Genomic DNA, 21,319 nt, shown 5'->3' on the forward strand with positions numbered 1-21,319 from the left:
TATATATATATATATATATATATATATATATATATATATATATATATATATATATATATATTAACATTTAATTTTCTGTTATACTTTTAAACCTTTTCACAATGATTATTATTTTTATACAGTGCAGTATATACTCTGCAGTGCCATATTGTCACCAGCAGGTGGTGATGTAGCTCTGAATAATAAGCATGATTCATGATAGTGTACGTGTACCACAAGAAGTCCAATTTATGTTAATTGGTGCTTCCAATTTTGAACTACACTAAGAAAAACATATATTCATTTATTAATTCTGTTCTCACCCAGTAACTAAATGTGATGCATTTTAATGTGCCTTTTGTATTCACAATATTATTGTGTGACCACAAAATTATTTATTGTATGAACAAAAGACAATTTAATTTGGCAGTGCAAAGAGCAATAATGTGCAGCTACACAAGCAAGTAAACCAATTTTAACTTTCGTTGGTTTAGAGCAGTAAGGACAATAAAAGAGGATCATAATTTGCATTGGGTTATAGAACTTTCTGCCACAATCTTTTACATTCCAAATACCGCTAAAAAAATTATCTATATATATATATAGTGTATGTGAATCTTTTTTTTGTTTTGTTTTTTAGGTCGACCTGGTAGTCCAGGCTTTCCAGGTGTTCGGGGATTCAAAGGGGAGAGAGGAGATCCAGGTAGACCAGCTTATGGTCAGAAAGGAGTCCAGGGAAATATGGGTCCACAAGGACCACCTGGACCACCAGGGCTCCCAGGACTACCAGGATCAGGTAACATAGCATGTTTTGTGATAGGCATGGAGCATGGACCTTTGCCTTTAATCACTTTTAGGAGAAGTCTATTTAATTCACCTGCAACAAATGAGATATGTGAAATGGATACCTTTCAGCTTTCTGAGATTGGACTTAGGACCCACCTTATACAGCCGACATATTTACTTTAAATACATTGATCCACTCATACCTTCTATCATGAAGTAAACATGCAGGCATTTATAGACACTTAAAAGAGCCTGTGTCACTAAACAGGGAAACTACAGAAAACAAAAATCAATTAAACACAGTGGGGCTTATTGAAAAAAATGTTGCCCATAGCAACTATACTAATCATGTTTCTAAAAGCGGTTAGAAATAATACACACTTTTTTTTTATTCTACAGAAAACAAAACATACGTTTCTTTACATTGCTACATTTACTTTGCATGCTGCTTTTAGGATTGATTTTATCTGTTCGGTTATTAGAAACATAGAAAAGAAAAAAAACATTTGAGCATTACACATAACACACCATTATATCACCATTGCTGTATATTCCTCAATAGCTCTGTTTTTCCAGTTTTATTCTGCAATTGGTACATGTTATGTTCATTAGTTGGTGGTTTCATCACTGAATATTAGACTATCACACAAAATCATAAAATAGGAAAACAAATTTCTAGTTACTAATAATTTCTTCTACATATTTAACAACCAGTATATTATTTAAGCTAGAACCTTATTTTAGGATTATGGTACAGCATGTACAGACTTATAAACACGCTACAAATATTAAAGCAGAATCCTGCTAAAGATTAGTTATCTTTGTAAAATGTTCTAAGCAATTGAACCAGCACCACTTATTGCCATATACTGGAGCATTACTAGTATTCGAAAAGATTGTCCAATGCCAACAGAGCAGATGTTTATAATCAGGATTAATTAGGAATGCTTTTATTTGGATTCTTTAGGCTGGGTTTACACCTCCGATGTATGCGTCTCGCAGCAGGGGTCTGGTGCTTTCCTATTCTCCGTTTCAGGGACAAATCACGGATGAATTTTTGCCTGAATTTGGCCCTGAAACAGAGCCAAAGACGTACAGCGTTCCTGTGCAACCGCTCCGCAGCCGCAATGGAGATATGTGAGTCGGTCACAATATCTTGTCATGCAAATTGGATGCCATGAAACCCGCATCCAATTCGCATAGGTGTGAACCCAGCCTTACTCTTGCTTAAACAAATAATTCTCTCATCAGATTTTCAATCGGCACTACCAAATGTTATATAGAATCCTGCTATATTGGATCTTTTGTCTCCAGATGAGTGTAAATATCCTTTAATGTAAACCATTTTTTTGTTCTGTTTTTATTTAGCCCATTATCCACTGTGAATGAGCTTACCCACTTCTTCAACATGTACCTTCAATTATTTCCATAACAATTGCAAGTTGCTTTATAAACTAAATCTTACCTAAATTTCCAAATTTGCAGAAAATGTTATGCAGGTCATTATATTTTATCAGAATCTTTGCATATATGGTTAATTCACCAAACACATGGGACATGGAGTAGTTTATGGCCCTTTGCTTCTAAGTAGATCTGCAGGCTAGTCAAATATAATACATGTATTATCTTCTATATATTATTTGATTGTTATAGCCAATAAGCCAAAGGCAAATTGTGATAGTTGCTGTGTAAATTATATGCAATTTGGTATAATTTAAATGTTTTCTTTCCTTCATCACTGGCAAACCATCCTTATAAATGATAAAATTCACTCTTATATGGATGTCACATGAAATCCAAGAGTCATGTCCGTGCAAAATCTTATATTTGCAAGATAAGTGGAATATGGGCTTGTTGAATGTTTTCATTGCAATTGACATCAGCTTGAAAAAATTGCAGCTCAAAGCTATCCGGTCTATGTGGTTAACATGTATAAGTTGGCCTCAGCGTTGCACCACTCCACATGCCATGTCCTCTGACATGTTTCGCCCCATGACTAAGCCTCGGTGGGTTGGGCGAAACATGTCAGAGGACATGAATTGTGGAGTGGTGCATGTTAACCACATAGACCGGATAGGGTTGAGCTGCGATTTTTTTTTTTTTTTTTTTTTTTTTTTTTCACGTATGCTATAAACTACAGGATGGTGATATTTTTTGCCAGCACCTCATTCCTGAGTACCAGCAGGACTATATATACTTCCTTTTCTGCTTATAGGGGCACTACAAGTATTAGCACGTCAATTGACATTAGCTGTTGCCTTTTCGGCACTGCACATGAACTAAATATCTGTAATGCCTCAGAACTACCGGTATATAAGCACTGGAAAATAAAGGATCTGAAGAATTGCATGGCCCCACTTAGCCATTTTTAGTGTGCTGTCCTTATGATTATCATTTGATTACACAGTTCTAAACAGCCTGTATAAAAACAATAAAAAAATGAATGTTTTAAATCACAAGGAAAAAAGAAAAACAGTCCCAAGCCAACCTGTTTATAGGTCTTTTTGCCTTTCCTGGATAGAACAGCTTGGTGGACAAAATGCTAACACTAGCATTAGCCTGAGCGTTCCACCCATAAAATGTACTTTACTGAAATAAACAGCATAATACTTCAGCAACAACATTTGGACATTTTTATTTTTTTTACTCATCCCTTCTGTACTGTTGCTATGGGGTCGCTTGTATTCTGCCACTTCAATCTCCGCGTCGATTCACGTCAATTCCCTCAGTGCCTGTGCTCGCTAGTGTTCCTGGGAGATGTGTGTCATTCTTTCCCAGGAGTCAGTGGGCAGCGCAGAGGGCTATCATTGCGTTGTTTTGAAACCGGAAGTGAAGGTGTATGTTTTCTGCTTATCTTGGTTGCCATCACAACAGGGTGGGCACTTCCCACTATGGTGCCTGTTGTGATGGCAACCTGAGAAGCTTCTTGCGCTGTGATGTAAGCTTACATCGCATGCGCGAGAACGGGTGGTGCATGCTGGTTATTCAGCAGCACCTTATCACGGAAGTTAATTCTTGTGGGCTTTGCCTGTCCACAAGCATGATGGGAATGCCCAAGCAGGAGGAATATGAGGTTAGTTTTTTGATAAAATAGCAACAATAGCGGCACAATTTACCAGCCTAATGAGTGCATTATTAGCATACTATGATTGTAACAGATTAAAAAAAAAAAATTGATATGTCGTTGGAACTCAGTTTTAAGTTAGAAAATGTTAGAATAGGTACTCTTGCAGCAATGCCTGACATTTTTAATTGTATTTATTTTTTCCCTCAAAAACAAATATTTTTAGGCCGTTCTGAAGAACTAAAGAAAAATGGTGAGCCTGGAAAACCAGGGGATAAGGGTACACAAGGTCCTCCAGGGAGATTTGGATCCAAGGGATTTAAAGGTGATTTGATAGATACAAATATGACTTAACCATTTAAAGTACAACTAAAGTCCTCTGTATGGCATTCTAAAACAAGTACCACATTCAGTAATGTACACAATATTTATAAAGTAAATAAAAATCTTCAGCCTTCCCTGTTTGAGTTTTCCTTTGTTTGTGTCCTACATGCTCCCCCTTTCAGATACTGCAGCTCACTGAGAGGGTTCCAACAGAGGCAGTGCAGCCTATGCAGAAACAGGGGCAGGATTAGGTGTAACTAATTGCTGACAGCTGAAAGTGTATGAATTATGTGTTCCAATGCTGATAGCCATGCATTCTGGAACATTGTTTCATCCCACTATAGTGCAAGCAGACACAGGCTACATGAGAGTGCCAACTCTGCTTTAAATTCAGGAGCAGTGCAGGATCATTGCCACATTAGCACAAGAAGCTGCATTAGGTAGTTGTGGGACTTTGTAGGGCAGGGGTGTCCAAACTTTTTTCAAAGGGGGCCAGATTTGATGAAGTGAATAAGCGTGAGGGCCGACCATTTTGCCTGACATTCTTTGAACCATTAATATTCATCTGTGTGTTTGTTCAAACACTAATACACTGCCCAACAAGAATTATCTTGCCTTTGTGGCTGTGTGTGAGTAAAGAGATGAGCTCAGGCGTGTTATTTGGATATATATTTTTATTGGCGTATAACACGCACCTTCACTTTAAGAGGGAAGTTTCAGGAAAAAAACGTAAATTTTAAATAAAGAACTATGAAGCAAAATAAGGGTCAGTGCCCATCTGCAGCCCCACCTTTGCCATGAATGCAGCACCCACTATTGCCAGGAATGCAGCCCCTATCATTGCCAGGAATGCAGCCCCCATCATTGCCAGGAATGCAGCACCCACCATTGTCAGGAATGCAGCACCCAGTATGGCCAGGAATGCAGCCCCCATCATTGCCAGGAATGCAGCCCCCATCATTGCCAGGAATGCAGCAGCCACCATTGCCAGGAATGCAGCAGCCACCATTGCCAGGAATGCAGCAGCCACCATTGCCAGGAATGCAGCACCCGCCATTGCCAGGAATGCAGCACCCACCATGGCCAGGAATGCAGCACCCACCATTGCCAGGAATGCAGCCCCCATCATTGCCAGGTATGCAGCACCCACCATTGTCAGGAATGCAGCAGCCAGTATGGCCAGGAATGCAGTACCCACCATTGCCAGGAATACAGCCCCCATCATTGCCAGGAATGCAGCACCCACCATTGTGAGGAATGCAGCCCCCATCATTGCCAGGAATGCAGCACCCACCATTGCCAGGAATTCAGACTCACCATTGCAATCAGTGCAGCCAACTGATGCCCATCCATCTGCAGCCTCGGAGGGGACAGGGAGGGGGCGGGACGAGTGCCAAAAGATTAGATACAGGAAAAACTCCCATTTTCTCGGCGGCCTCTTTAATAGAAAGTCCCGCCTCCTTTGATGGACAGAACAGTCATCAAATGGCAGCGCCAGAGATGGGACTTCCTATTACAGAGGCTGTCGTAAACAGGAAATACTCCTGTGTGCACGGCACTCGTCTCGCCTCCTCCCCGTCCCCTCCAAGGCAGCCAGATATATGTCTTTTGTGGCCCCGGCGCTGGGAGATCATTGGGGGCCACAAAAGATATATATGTCCAGATAACCAGGCGGGCTGTTCAAAACTGGAACGCGGGCCGGACTTTGGACATGCCTGTTGTAGGGTAACTAAGAGGAAACTATAAGTTCTGCTGCACACATTTTTAGAGACCATATTTCTATGTTAAGTTATCACAATTTAAGACATGATAATTTTGGTACTTATATGTCCTCTTAGGTGATGCTGGTGACTGTGCTTGTGGAGGCATAGATAATGATCGTGGTAGAGTCGGACCACCTGGACCTCCAGGCCCACCAGGGAGCAATGGTTTTACAGGATTTACAGGACCTAGTGGAGACCCAGGAAGGAGGGGTTCACCGGGCCCACCTGGATCTCCTGTAAGTAACTTTGTAATTTTTTTGTTTGAGTTGATAATAGTTTGATACACTATTGGATCATATAATGAAAAACAAATATACTAAAGTATTTGCTTTAAAAATGTGTAAAGTGCCTCTTTTGCATTTGAGATGCTCAACAGTTGGCAGCCATTTGACTTATTTGCTGTAGGTTTAGAATACTGTCTCTTGTTAAGTGGTTGTAATTATCTACTAGAAATACTAAAGTTCTGTCTTGTTTTGTTGTGGATGGGGGTTGTGTTAGGGTCAAAACTTTACCTTGTAAACTAGTGAAATTTAGATTTAATTTAGAAGTATAATAATGCTTTAACAATCGGACTAACAATTAGAGATATTTCCAATGAAATATCACAAATCATAAGTGAAGTTGAAAAAATAGTAGTGTTTTTTTTTCTTTTCTTCTGTGTAGGGCTCTTCTGGAGGTGCTGGTACTCCAGGACCTAAAGGAGAAAAAGGTGAACCTGTTTACCCATCGGGTCGTGGAGTTCGCGGAGATCCTGGAGCTGTAGGACTTAGAGGAGCCCCTGGACTTCCAGGAAGGGCGGGAAGAGATGGTCTCCCAGGTTTACCAGGTCGTAAAGGACCCCCTGTGAGTTTCACATTCAGATGACTAGCTCTCCTATTTTATTATTTATAATAGGTACTTATATAGCATCAACAATTTATGTAACGCTTGACATATACAGTATATTGTACATTCACATAGGTCTTTGCCTTCAAGGAGCTCACAGTCTAAGGTCACATTCATACTCACATATACTAGGGCCAGTTTATACAGGAGCACATTAACCTACATACATGTCTTTGGAGTGTGGGACGAAAGCAGAGTACCTGGAGGAAACCCACGCAGGCACAAGGAGAACATGCAAACTCCAGGCAGGTAGTGCCATGGTTGGGATTCGAACTGACAACCTTAGTGCTGCCGGGCGGAAGTGATAGCTACTAGAATCTTAGTATAGTAAGACTTCTTTATTCCAGAATTACATTTTGCTCCATGCTAGTATTTAGATCGATGTAGAAATCGGCTACTGTAGAACACCACTCTAATTTGTCCAACTTTACTCATATTTCAAATTATTTTTGGAGACAGAAAACTTTCAAAAGTTTTAAAACTTTAAATGTTTTGCACTGAACTAGTACATCTTAAAATGTTGTACCTAGTGATATATTCATGGTCACTGACACACAATAAGCTTCTTTACCATACACTTTAAAAGTAAGGTATAGGATCTAAAACTTTTTTTTTTTTTTTTTTTTTTTTAAAGTAGGTGCAGTCCATAGCAAACACTTTCATGTATTTTAGGTAAGGATATAGCAAAAAAAGGATAGCTATATCTCATGCAATACCCCAGACAGGCTTATTTTGTCTTCAACAATATCAGCTATAAAAACCTAAATATATGAAGTGTAGGAAAAATAGTGTGAAGTGGACCAGTTAGAGACCTTCAAAAAAAGGAAAGAATTGTTGTAAATTAGGTTCAGTTATATCTATCTCTAGCGCTCAAAGCTAAAATTGACATGATCTAATTTCTGTTTGTTTGTGTGAATAGTATTGGCAATTAGTGTATTTTTACCCTCCAAACCACCTTTGAATCTTGTGCTGTGGCCAGGTCAGTAAAGGCAGATAGAATATAAATATTCAGACACATAACTGAGGCTGTATATTTGCAGCAAGAGTTGCAAAGTTTTAAATATTTATCATTCGCCTAACTTTTGTTTCTACCTAGGTACGTTTGCCCACTGACAAAGAAATGATCAGTCTATAATTTTAATGGTAGGTTTATTTTAACAGTGAGAGACAGAATAACAACATAAGTTTCCTGAAAAACGCATTTAAAAAAGTTTATCAACTGATTTGCATTTTAATGAGTGAAATAAGTATTTGACCCTTCGCAAAACCCTTGTTGGCAATCACAGAGGTCAGACATTTCTTTTGGTTGGCCACAAGATTTGCACACATCTCAGGAGGGATTTTGTCCCACTCCTCATTGCAGATCCTCTCCAAGTCATTAGGCCACTGCAGGACCTTAATGTGCCTATTCTTGAACGACTCCTTTGCTGCCTTGGTGGTGTGTTTTGGGTCATTGTCATGCTGGAATACCCATCCACGACCCATTTTCAATGCCCTGGCTGAGGGAAGGAGGTTCTCACCCAAGATTTGATGGTGCATGGCCCCGTCCATCATCCCTTTGATGCGGTAAGTTGTCCTGTTCCCTTAGCAGAAAAACACCCCCAAAGCATAATGTTTCCACCCCCATGTGTGACAGTGGAGATGGTGTTCTTGAGGTCATAGGCAGCATTCCTCCTTTTCCAAACATGGCGAGTTGAGTTGATGCCAAAGAGCTCGATTTTGGTCTCATCTGACCACAACACTTTCACCCAGTTCTCCTCTGAATCATTCAGATGTTCATTAGCAAACTTCAGACGAATTTCAGTACTTTATGGCGTAGTGTATCACCAATTGTTTTCTTGGTGACTATGGTCCCAGCTGCCTTGAGATCATTGACAAGATTCTCTTCCGTGTAGTTCTGGGCTGATTCCTCACCGTTCTCATTGTTATTGAAACTCCATGAGGTGAGATCTTGCATGGAGCCCCTGAGGGAAATTGACAGTTATTTTGCGTTTCTTCCATTTGCGAATAATCGCACCAACTATTGTTACCCTCTCACCAAACTGCTTGGCGATGCTCTTGTAGCTCATTCAAGCCTTCTATAGGTCTACAATCTTGTCCCTCACATCCTTGGACGGCTCTTTGGTCTTGGCCATGGTGGAGAGATTGGAATCGGATTGATTAATTGCTTCTGTTAACAGGTGTCTTTTCTACAGGTAATAACATGAGATTAGGAGCACTCCCTTTAAGGGAGTGCCCCTAATCTCAGCTCGTTACCTGTAAAGAAGACACCTGGGAGCCAGAAATCTTGCCGATTGATAGGGGATCAAATACTTATTTCGCTCATTAAATTAAAATCAATTTATAACTTTTTTGAAATGCGTTTTTTCTGGATATTTTGTTGTTAGTTTGTCTCTCATTGTTAAAATAAACCTACCATTAAAATTATAGACTGATCATTTCTTTGTCAGTGGGCAAATGTACAAAATCAACAGGGGATCAAATACTTTTTCCCTTTACTGTAATATAAATTTCTATGCATATATTTTGAAATTTATATAGAGCTACATGTGCACTGAGGACCTCTATTTCTATTTTCTTCTATACTTTAAACCTTAGGGTGAAGGTGGAGCTGGTAATCCTGGTGAGAAGGGATTCCCAGGCCCCTTAGGCCAAAAAGGTCGTCGTGGAGAAAGCGGGCTTCCTGGTGTTGGCTTTCCAGGTTTACCTGGCTCCCGTGGTCTTCCTGGTGATCCTGGGCTACCGGGACAAGATGGGCGGCCAGGTGATCTAGGACCACCTGGTAAGTATTCTGGAAGTATTATATTTTAATTTTCTTAGTCTTTTACATCCTTATTTAGAATGTAAATATATGCTTTAACTGATTGATGTTGTAGCCGAGGGCTCATTTACTCAACATGTTCAGATGCAGATGCAGGCCACTTTAACATTTCCCACAACTCTCTGGGTTCCGGAACATGCCAAAGGAGTATACATTTCTCAGCTTCCCCTCTCCCACAGCAGCTCAGCGAGGTCACACCTGATGAGGCAGAAGTAGCTGGGAATCTGCAGCCAGATGAGCCAGATGAGCGCCCTCTACTGTCAGAACCAGCATGCAGGCAGTTGGGCCAAAGCCTTATAGCACGCATTTCCTAAAGACCTAGCTAATGTGAGGAGCTCCAGTAGGGTGGCCCTTTTTCCATGGGTCTTGGTCCCCCCCCCCCCCTCAATCGTTCAGCTGTTCACCTGTGTTAGTAGAGCGACTCAGTGATCAACCATTACAGCTGGCCTACACTGGTAAATACAAATCCACAATCCATATGTCTGATCATCCTCCAACAGGAATTGTGATAGTTCATAAAAAATCTTTTAACTGCCTTTTTTTTTTTTTTTAGTTTGCAGCATATTAAAAATGTACAATGCATGCTTATTCATTGAGTTTTTCTGGTCCATAATATTCTTCCTGTGCATTTAGGGACATAATAAATAATCCAACAGTACTAAAGTAGGCTGGGATGATACATTTTCACAGCTTTTTTGTTAAATATCTAAAATATTTTCTTTCATATTACAGTATCATTGTACAAGTACATGCAAATATGTGTTAGATATACTGTATTTTTTCCCATCACTCGTTGTATTTTATTGATGCTAGCAGATGACTTATACTGTATTTGCAAAATATTGTTCCAATGAAAAGAATGCACACATGGCCTTGGTGTTGGAATAAACTCATGATGTGGTGTACTCTCAATAAACTACATCATCTGCTTATTTGTTTTTATCATGAAGTGCACTAAGGTGCTACTTCTCTGCAATGTTCGAGTGCCAATGTTTATCTATATACAGTATCTCACAAAAGTGAGTACACCCCTCACATTTTTGTAAATATTTTATTATATCTTTTCATGTGACAACACTGAATAAATTACACTGTTAAAATAAACCTACCATAAAGATTATAGACTGATCATTTCTTTGTCAGTGGGAAAACGTACAAAATCAACAGGGGATCAAATACTTGTTTCCCTCATTGTATATACAGTATCTCACAAAAGTGAGTACACCCCTCACATTTTTTGTAAATATTTTATTATATCTTTTCATGTGACAACACTGAAGAAATTACACTTTGCTACAATGTAAAGTAGTGAGTGTACAGCTTGTATAACAGTGTAAATTTGCTGTCTCCTCAAAATAACTTCACACATAACCATTATTGTCTAAACCTCTGGCAACAAAAGTGAGTACACCCCTAAGTTAAAATGTCCGAATTGGGCCCAATTAGCCATTTTCCCTCCCCGGTCTCATGTGACTCATTAGTGTTACAAGGTTTCAGGTGTGAATGGGGAGCAGGTGTGTTAAATTTGGTGTTATCGCTCTCACCTCTCTCATACTGGTCACTCGAAGTTCAACGTGGCACCTCATGGCAAAGAGCTCTCTGATGATCTGAAAAAAAATAATTTTTGCTCTACTTAAAGATGGCCTAGGCTATAAGAAGCACGGTGGCCAAGACCAGTGTTTTAACAGGACAGGTTTCATTCAGAACAGGCCTTGTCATGGTCGACCAAAGAAGTTGAGTGCACATGCTCAGCAACATATCCAGAGGTTGTCTTTGGGAAATAGACGTATGAGTGCTGCCAGCATTGCTGCAGAGGTTGAAGGGGGTCAGCCTGCCAGTGCTCAGACCATACGCCACACACTGCATCAAACTGGTCTGCATGGCTGTCATCCCTGAAGGAAGCCTCTTCTAAAGATGATGCACAAGAAAGTTCACAAACAGTTTGCTGAAGACAAGCAGACTAAGGACATGGATTACTGGAACCATGCCCTGTGGTCTGATGAGACCACAATAAACGTATTTAGTTCAGATGGTGTCAAGCGTGTGTGGCGGCAACCAGGTGAGGAGTACAAAGACAAGTGAGTCTTACCTACAGTCAAGCATGGTGGTGGGAGTGTCATGGTCTGGGGCTGCATAAGTGCTGCTGGCACTGGGGAGCTACAGTTTATTGAGGGAATCATGAATGCCAACATGTACTGTGACATACTGAAGCAGAGCATGATCCCCTCCCTTTGGAGACTGGACCGCAGGGCAGTATTCCAACACAATAACGACCCCAAATACACCTCCAAGATGACCACTGCCTTGCTAAAGAAGCTGAGGGTAAAAGGTGATGGACTTACCAAGCATGTCTCCAGACCTAAACCCTATTGTGCATCTGTGGGGCATCCTCAAACGGAAGGTGGAGGAGCGCAAGGTCTCTAACATCCACCAGATTTGTGATGTCTTAATGGAGGAGTGGAGGAGGACTCCAGTGGCATTCTGTGAAGATCTGATGAAATCCATGCCCAAGAGGGCTAAGGCTATGCTGGAAAATAATGTGTCAAAATATTGACACTTTGGGCTCAATTTGGACATTTTCACTTAGGGGTGTACTCACTTGTGTTGCCAGCAGTTTAGACATTAATGGCTGAATGTTGAGTTATTTTGGGGGGACAGCAAATTTACACTGTTATACAAGCTGTACACTCACTACTTTACATTGTAGCAAAGTGTAATTTCTTCAGTGTTGTCACATGAAAAGATAGAATAAAATATTTACAAAAAATGTGAGGGGTGTACTCACTTTTGTGAGATACTGTATATACAGTGAGGGAAACAAGTATTTGATCCCCTGCTGATTTTGTACGTTTTCCCACTGACAAAGAAATAATCAGTCTATAATCTTTATAGTAGGTTTATTTTAACAGTGAGAGACAGAATAGCAATAAAAATATCCATAAAAACACATTTCAAAAAGTTATAAATTGACTTGCATTTTAATGATTGAAATAAGTATTTGATCCCCTATCAGTCAGCAAGATTTCTGGCTCCCAGGTGTCTTCTATACAGGTAACAAGCTGAGATTAGGAGCACTCCCTTAAAGGGGGTGCCCCTAATCTCAGCTTGTTACCTATATAAAAGACATCTGTCAACAGAAGCAATCAATCAGATTCCAATCTACCCACCATGGCCAGGGACAAGATTGTAGACCTACACAAGGCTGGAATGGGCTATAAGGCTGGATTCACACCTATGCATGTTGCTTTTGGGCATTTTTGGAGGTTTTTTTTTCATGCTTGCCACGTTTTTGAGCAGCGTTTTTGCGGCGTTTTTGCCGCGATTTGTGTTTTTTTACAGTCTAAAAAAAAAATTAAAAAAAAAAACAAAAAAAAAAAAAACGGCAAAAACGCATCAAAAACGCTGCAAAAACGCTGCAAAAACGGTGCACTTGCGTTTTTGATGCTTGTCCATTGAATTCTATTACATGCAAAACGCTGCATTTTGCATGAAAAAAAGTCCCTGACCCTTTCCAAAAATGCAGAGAAACAAAAAGGCATTGATGTGAACATGTTCCATAGGAACCCATGTTAAAAAATTCCCGTGCATTTCTGCAAAATGCAAAATGCATCAAAAAACGCGCTAGTGTGAATGGAGCCTAAGACCATCGCCAAGCAGCTTGGTGAGAAGGTGGCAACAGTTGGTGCGATTATTCACAAATGGAAGAAACACAAAATAACTGTCAGTCTCACTCGGTCTGGGACTCCATGCAAGATCTCACCTCGTGGAGTTTCAATGATCATGAGAAAGGTAAGGAATCAGCCCAGAACTACATGGGCGAATCTTGACAAAGATCTCAAGGCAGCTGGCACCATAGTCACCAAGAGAAGTTTGCTAATGAACATCTGAATGATTCAGAGGAGAACTGGGTGGAAGTGTTGAGGTCAGATGAGAACAAAATCGAGCTCTTTGGCATCAACTCAACTCGCCGTGTTTGGAGGAGGAATGCTGCCTATGAGCCCAAGAACACCATCCCCACCGTCAAACATTATGCTTTGGGGGTGTTTTTCTGCTAAGGGGAGAGCACAACTTCACCGCATCAAAGAGACAGTTAACAGGGCTATGTAGAGTCAAGTCTTGGGTGAGAACCTCCTTCCCTCAGCCAGGGCATTGAAAATGGGTCGTAGATGGGAATTCCGGCATGACAATGACCCAAAACACACGGCCAAGGCAACAAAGGAGTGGCTCAAGAAGAAGCACATTAAGGTCCTGGAGTGGCCTAGCTGGTCTCCAGACCTTAATCCCATAGAAATTATGTAGAGGGAGCTGAAGGTTCGAGTTACTAAACGTCAACCTCAAAACCTTAATGACTTGGACAGCATCTGCAAAGAGACGTGGGACAAACTCCCTCATGAGATGTGTGCAAACCTGGTTGCCAACTACAAGAAGTGTCTGACCTCTGTGATTGCCAGCAAGGGTTTTGCCACCAAGTACTAAGTCATGTTTTGCGAAGGGGTCAAATAATTATTTCACTCATTAAAATCCAGATCAATTGATAACTTTTTTTAAATGCGTTTTTCTGGATTTTCTTTTGTTGTTATTCTGTCTCTCACTGCTAAAATAAACCTACCATTAAAATTATAGACTGATTATTTTTTTGTTAGTGGGCAAACGTACAAAATCAGTAGGGGATCAAATACTTTTTCCCTCACTGTATGTATATATATCTGTGCTTTGTGTATTACATTAAATTTGTTCGATGTCAGTTTGCAGGTGGTGAACAGTCTTTTTGTCTTTTCAAACAGCTTTGTTAGGATAATCTGTGTTATGTAACAATGTTCTTGGTGACACTAAAACAGCTGGAAAAGGTCTCCAGAGGACTCCCACAAGGATTACTGATAAGGGATCCATTCCAACATGAACACTCTCTGAGGGCCTGCTGTGATTTCTGCCTCTCTGTTTTCTGTATTTCAGTTATAAAAAAAGTTTAATACAGCTTTATTTTTCCTCAGCTTTTGCTTGTTTAATATATTATTTTCAGTTTTCTGCTTTGTGCATATTTAACATGTGGAAACAGCCAAATATATTCACTAAGATGGTGATGTGATAATAGTATTTTAGTGCAAAGTGTTGAAAGTATTGAAGTGTAGGACTGACAAGTGAAAGTTTTTTGGGGCGAGGTCACATAGCTGTAGTTCATTGAATTCTATGGACTAAAGTGCAAAATGTAAAACAAGACCCACAACATATTTTCACAATATATGCCTACAGCATATACCATCACCTTAGACGGTATGACATATGTTGTAGCTAATAACATAATCACAATGAAGCCTTATGAAATACTTTCTGTAATATATTTTGTAAACCAAAAGGAAGCAAATGAAAAATATCCATTGTAAGGGTTTTATATTTACATATAATTTAACTTAAAGATTAGTGATCTACACCAGGGGTCTCCAAACGTTCTAAACAATGGGCCAGTTTACTGTCAGACATAGGCGTGCGCACAGGGTGTGCCAGGTGTGCCTGGGCACACCCTAATCGCCTTGTGTGGTGCATATTCCCCCCTGTTTAGACCACTGATATTTCATTCCCAAAAAAAATTACAAAATAAAATAATTTATTTAAAAATAAAATAAAAATGACACTGTCCACTGCCCTACTGACACCATCAGTACATATACACATGCATATGTATTTGAGCTTTGGGGTGCACACCCTAATGCAAGAGGCTGCGCACACCTATGCCGCCAGACTTTACAGGGGCCGGACTGTGGCCATTGGGATTAGAAATTAGCCTGGTGAAAGTGGGATTAAACAATGCATCTTTGGTATTAGGGCGAGGAATAGTGTCCTAATGCTGCTGTCAGTAGGATAAATTGTGTCCCATCTTTGGTGTCAGTGGTAGAAATAGTGTCTCATCATTAGCGTCAGTGGAAGGAATAGTGCCCCATCATTGGTGTCAGTGGGAAAATTGGGCCCCATCATTGGTGTCAGTTTGAAGAATAGTGCCCCATCATTGGTGTCAGTGGGAGGAATATAGCCTCATTATTGGTGTCAGTGGGTGAATTAGTGCTCCATTGTTGGTGTCAGTGGGAATAATAGTGCTCCATTGTTAGTGTCAGTTTGAGGAATAGCGCCCCATCGTTGGCATCAATGGGAGAAATAGTGCCCAATCATTGGCGTCAGTGGGATAAATAGTGCCCCATCATTGGCGTCAATGGGAGAAATGGTGCCCCATTGTTAAAGTCAGTGGAAGGAATAGTGTCTTGTATTAGTAGAAGGAGAAGTGCCTCGAGGGGAGGATAAAGGCAAGTAAAGGGCCGCATCTGGCCCCCGGGCCGCAGTTTGGAGACCCCTGGTCTACACAATAAATGCAGACAAGCCCAAAAGTAAAAACACATGAAGTATACATCTTTTTCCTTGCCTGTATGCTGCTACTTTGTTCCACTGAGTGTGGCCGGCTAAGAAGAATGCCCCATCCATTCAGCATTAATTGTAGGTTAACGTGTTGTTTTAGATCTAGTTCAGGTGTAATGTGTTCCAAAAAATGGGGGAAAAAATGTTAACTTGTGCAGATACCCATATCTTATTACCCACATTTTATTATAGGGTAATACAATAAAATATGTTTTTCTAGCCATTCAATATTTTTGATGTAGGTGCTTGCAAGAAGGTTTACTAAAACGGAAACATCTTCAACATGATTGCTAAATTAACTTTTTTTAAACAAAGAGAAACAAAGGAGAAAATCGACCTTGGCAAAGATCAGTCTTTTACAAGAGAAAATGAAACCATCACCATAATGCATTGTGAATATAATTGTGCTGCCAAAGGCTTTCTTTCTTGTGTATTCCTCTGACCTGTGTTTAACCTGTCCTCCTTTGCTTAACTGGTATAGGTGACTGCTGCTGCGGGGACAATGTTGGTAATGGAGACTTAGTCACAAAGGGAGGTGAGAGGATAGCTCCTAGAGGTCAAAAGAGCAACTATGAGATCCAGGTGATCTCCTCTTGCTGGGTAGAAGCTCTGGATTTGCATGCATGCCACATCTGGTCATTGAAACACAGCATGACAGTCATTTTAGTAATGTGTTCATGGATGAGTAACTATTTCATCATGCATATACAGATAAACATTCAAAAACATTCTAATTAAAGGAGAACAACAGGCAAAATGTAGCATTCACTAAAATTAAACCCTAGAATCCCAACGTATTCTCGGCACAAAAATTTTCTGCATTCCACTTGAATGACTTTAGTCACTGCCGACAGTGTGTTAGAAATTGGAATCTTGAATTCATATTTTACAAATAAAATATGCAGCGGTCTTTTCAGTAGCAAATTATTTATTAAATATAATGATTATTTCTGCCATTCCTGTAGTTCTTCTTTAATCATCTTTTGGGCATTTTATTTCAATAAAAAGATGCTTGTAGCATTGAACTCACAATGTTATCTCATTATTATCACAAATTATCATTTTTAGAATTACAGTATAACTACAAGCCTGCTTATAACTTATTTCTTGGGTCATTGTATTACTATATTGTGTATGTGTTGTGTCATTATAGCTGCACAATTCATTTCTTGGTGAATAATTGCTAACACTCATAATATAATGCATTTAAGGCATTTTTGCAAATGGCTATAGGTAACTGTGTTGAAAAGGATCTAAACGAATTACAAAAATATAACAGTCATTTGGAGAATTAAAACAATTAAATGTTAATTATAGTAGACCTTTTTTTTTACAGTTACTTGTGCCCTAACCGTGATAAAAGTCTGTTTTTGTGATAGTGTGTCTAGAGAAGACTTGTGTGAATGTAAATGGATAGCTGCCTGTCTAAGCTGCTGTATGGTCTCTTGCTGTTTAATGGTGCAGACTCAATCAAACCTGAAGCAAAGATTTGCAGACCTATGAATACAGTGCAAGCTATTCTCATACCATTATACAGATGTCATTTATGCTTTGTGAAACCTTATCCCTACATTGTCCTGTATAGTCAAGCAAACAGAATTGAGGTCTTTGAGTCTTGTTTCAGGTCTGTTGCATATCCAGTAAATTCTTCTGGCAATTGAGTACATTGCCAGAGGTAAAAATGCAAGGCTAAATACTGGTAAACTTAAAGAAGAACTCCAGTCCTGCTGTTTTTGGATGAGGTATTTGGCTGATCTCCTAAACTAAGCAGTCAGAATAATCAGCTTTCTGTGTTTGTCATACTTTAAAGTGACTCTGTCACTCTTTACTAGACATGTGCAATTTGTTTCGGTCCGAATGTAAATTCAGACAAATTTTTGGTTATTCAGGGTTTCGGATGTATCCAAATCTCCAAATGAAATAGTAACGAATTTCATTGAAATTTGTTTGATTTTGTTTCGTATATTTGTTTTCTAACAAATTCCAAATTTTCACAAAGATTTAAATTAGAATCGGTCGAAAAACAATCGATTGAACAACCGATTCAAATTCTGTGTGAAGTATAGCTGGTTGTTAAGGAGCAGGCTGAGAAGCTGGCTCCTTAAAGCAGAGTTCCGCCTGCCCCTTTAAAATTAAAAAATCAGCAGCTACACATACTGTAGCTGCTGACTTTTACCATTAGGACACTTACCTGTCCTGGAGTCCAGTGATGTCGGCACCGAAGCTGATGTTTACATCAGCTGTTTGAGTGCTGCCACCGCCATTGCGCTCTCTCACTGGCCAGGCAGAAGGGGAGGGAGGAGGGGGGCCGAGCTGCTGACGTAATATGCCGGTCTCCCGGAAGTGGGGATAGATGTGGCACCGGGGGGGGGGGAGGAATCAGATAAGCGGAATTTCCACTTTTGGGTAGAACTCCGCTTTAACAACCGATGGCTCAGCACTCAGCAGAATCAGCTGTCAGCGAGCTTCCCCACTGAGAGCTAAAATGTAAACAAAACAATACTGGTAATTAAATATTTAGTAAAAAAAACAATGTGACCCCCCCCCCCCCCCCCCAGTCCATACAGGGCCCTTCAATATGGATTTTAAGGGGAACCCCATGCCAAAAAACAAAACAAAAAAAAAAACATTGTGGGTCCCTCCAAAATCTATACCAGGCCCTTATTCCAGCATGGAGGCCAGGAAAGTGGTCGGGGGGGTTATTCTCTGCAGTAGTATAGAGGTCATGCAATGCCAGTTTAGATGAGGACAGGACTTAATGGAGTTATTCTTCAAGTCACTACCATTTTGAGGTGCACTTATACTTTGCTGTTATAAAAAGTTTGAATAAACTAGAAGAGCCTGATTGCATACAGATTAAAACACTTGAGGTTTGACCTCATATTATATGGTTTTGGTAAAACTGAAGACAAAAATCTGCAGAAAATCTAATACTGTGTATGGGGCCTTACGCTCTATAATTTTCCTGATCAACAATGTCACCAGGAATGAAAGTGAGTGTAAAGCCAAAATTTTTAGTTGCCACCAGAACAAGAATAGGAGGGGAAATCTTCTAATATGAACACATATTCTCGTGATAACTAAAAGGGGATTTCCCTCATATTGGAAAAATAATCCCTCACTTCCTGTTGGGTCTGCAGGACAGACGTTAAAATGATTGTAAAGGTTTGTTTTTTTCCCATAAAAATAACAAACATGTTATACTTACCTGCCCTGTTGCAGTGGATTTACACGGAGCAGCCCGAATTCTCCTCTTCTCGGGTCCCTCTTCCATGCTCCTGGCCCCTCCCTCCTGTTCAATGACCCCATAGCAAGCAGCTTACTATGGGGACACCTGAGCTGAGTCACAGCTTAGTGTGTCCATCCTGACATGGAGCCCCAACCCGGCCCCGCCCCCTCTCTCCCCTGATTGGCTAGCTGACTCTGATAGCAGCGGGAGCCAATGGCGCCGCTGCTGTGTCTCCTCCAATCCGGAAGGAGAATTTCGGATGGCCGAGGGACTTGTGGACATCGCTGGACAGAGAGGGACCTTAGTTAAGTGTTAGGGAGGCTGAGGGGGGCTGCTGCACACAAAATTTCCCTAATGAGACAAAAAAAAAAATAGTTTAAACCTTCTCCACTCTATCCAAAATTAAACAAAAAGTTTTGGCTTTCGATATACTTTAAGTCGATCTTCTAATGTATATATCTATATATAATTCCCCTTTAAATCTGGTGACTCATTGTAGTCCAGTTACCCATTTTGCATACATAAAGAAAAATACTTTAGGTTTTTATTTTGTTATAACATATCCACATTGTTCTAACATCCTAGAATAATGTTTTAAAATTAGTTTGCAAACTACAAAAATAACAAAAATATTGATATATTCAAATGAACTGATTTTATAGACAGAATATAACTGCACCTTATATTTAATAATAAAATTAAAGCATGGCTTTGTTCATAATTTGTATAGTTACTCATTTTATATTTAGGAATGTGCCTGTGCTTGTCACCAGCACTTTGGGAGGAGGTAATATTAATCACAAAAGTGGTCAGTGTGATACCATTTCACCATCGTTGTCCATATTCACCAGTGTTTCTGTGATTCATGCTCCTAATAAACATTACAGCATCATTACAGCTTTTGTATCAACCATCCAATGCACGTGCTGCTGTTTTATCTTGTATTCAGAATTTAACAGACTTGAGCTACAGGGTCTCTTGCTAGGAAATAACAAACTTGTATTTTGCTAGGGCTCACTTTACCATGCATAATTGCTGGAGAACCAGGTGACCCAGGAATGCCCGGTGACCCAGGACCTCAAGGTATGTCGAAATATGTACCAGTATTTTTCTTAATCTAATGCATGAGTGCTGTAATTATATATGTAAGCCAGCTGGGCAGGTTTAAATTAAATTAATCATGAGTGTAACATCGGGGGTTGTTTTAGCTTAAGGGTAGAGCTTACCAGTGAGCTGAGTCCACGCCAGATATGCAGTTTTAAGGGCTTGTAGGCCCACTTTTATTAAAGAAAGAAAATGTTTGATAACAGAAGAGTTGCCCACACAGGGGTTCCAGCTTCCCACAGCAACAATGTAAGGTAAATCAAAAATACCAAGCCACCTGGCTCTCTTTAGCAGCACTGCTGCTCAGACTTATGCTTCAGCCCTTTCGGCTCTATAACAGAGTTCCTGTACACCCAGTGCCTCAGCACTCTTTTCCAGCTTCCTTTTCCAGCCCACAGGCTTGGACCCTCTGTCTTCTCTGACAAACAGACAGACCTGCGCAAACATGCACACTTCTCCCTTGCTTGCCTGGACTCCTCAGGAGGGTGGAGCCCAGAACCATGGTCAGGTGCCTACAAATAGCCCAGCACACACCTGACCAGTCAGTATGCTGGTGGATCGCAAAACCCGGACCCAGGACTGGGGATTTCATCCCACTCGGATCGCTACGAAATCCCCGGGCTCCAGATCCCAAAAGAGATTTTAGTAAACAATGAGGAAACTGAAAAGCCAGTTTCCTCCCAAATAAGAAAATAAACTGGAGCCCCTCAACCTGCCTGGTTGAGAATCCTGCATTTAAACACTGGTGGGGTACCACAGCACCACATATCCCCCCCTTGTTTTGACCCAGAGGGCGGAACACACAAGTTTCTTTTGGAACCTCTGTGCCAGCTACCATTTACAAGAGTCCAACCCTGTCTGACCTCACTTCTCCTAAAGGGTAACTCTACCCAGTGCCTCCCTCTAAGCCTCACTGTCACTCTGCTATGAGTTTTGATGCGACCTTCCCAACTTTTCTTCCG

General features: G+C 40.4%; 1 protein-coding gene across 3 annotated transcripts in view; it reads left to right on the forward strand.

The window, feature by feature from the left end:
- Nucleotides 1-21,319, forward strand: part of COL4A6 (collagen type IV alpha 6 chain) — a 351,915-nt gene that overhangs the window by 286,849 nt on the left and 43,747 nt on the right. For 2 of the 3 annotated variants that reach the window (XM_073599382.1, XM_073599384.1), the window contains exons 20-26: nt 620-775; nt 4,056-4,154; nt 5,992-6,152; nt 6,580-6,759; nt 9,400-9,583; nt 16,506-16,559; nt 20,265-20,336. In XM_073599382.1, the coding sequence (XP_073455483.1) occupies nt 620-775; nt 4,056-4,154; nt 5,992-6,152; nt 6,580-6,759; nt 9,400-9,583; nt 16,506-16,559; nt 20,265-20,336 (906 nt within the window). The remainder of the gene's footprint in view (nt 1-619; nt 776-4,055; nt 4,155-5,991; nt 6,153-6,579; nt 6,760-9,399; nt 9,584-16,505; nt 16,560-20,264; nt 20,337-21,319) is intronic. The other variant, XM_073599383.1, reaches the window with a different exon arrangement.

This window comes from Aquarana catesbeiana, linkage group LG09 (genome assembly GCF_042186555.1).
Source record: "Aquarana catesbeiana isolate 2022-GZ linkage group LG09, ASM4218655v1, whole genome shotgun sequence".
NCBI classification, from domain to species: Eukaryota; Metazoa; Chordata; class Amphibia; order Anura; family Ranidae; genus Aquarana; species Aquarana catesbeiana.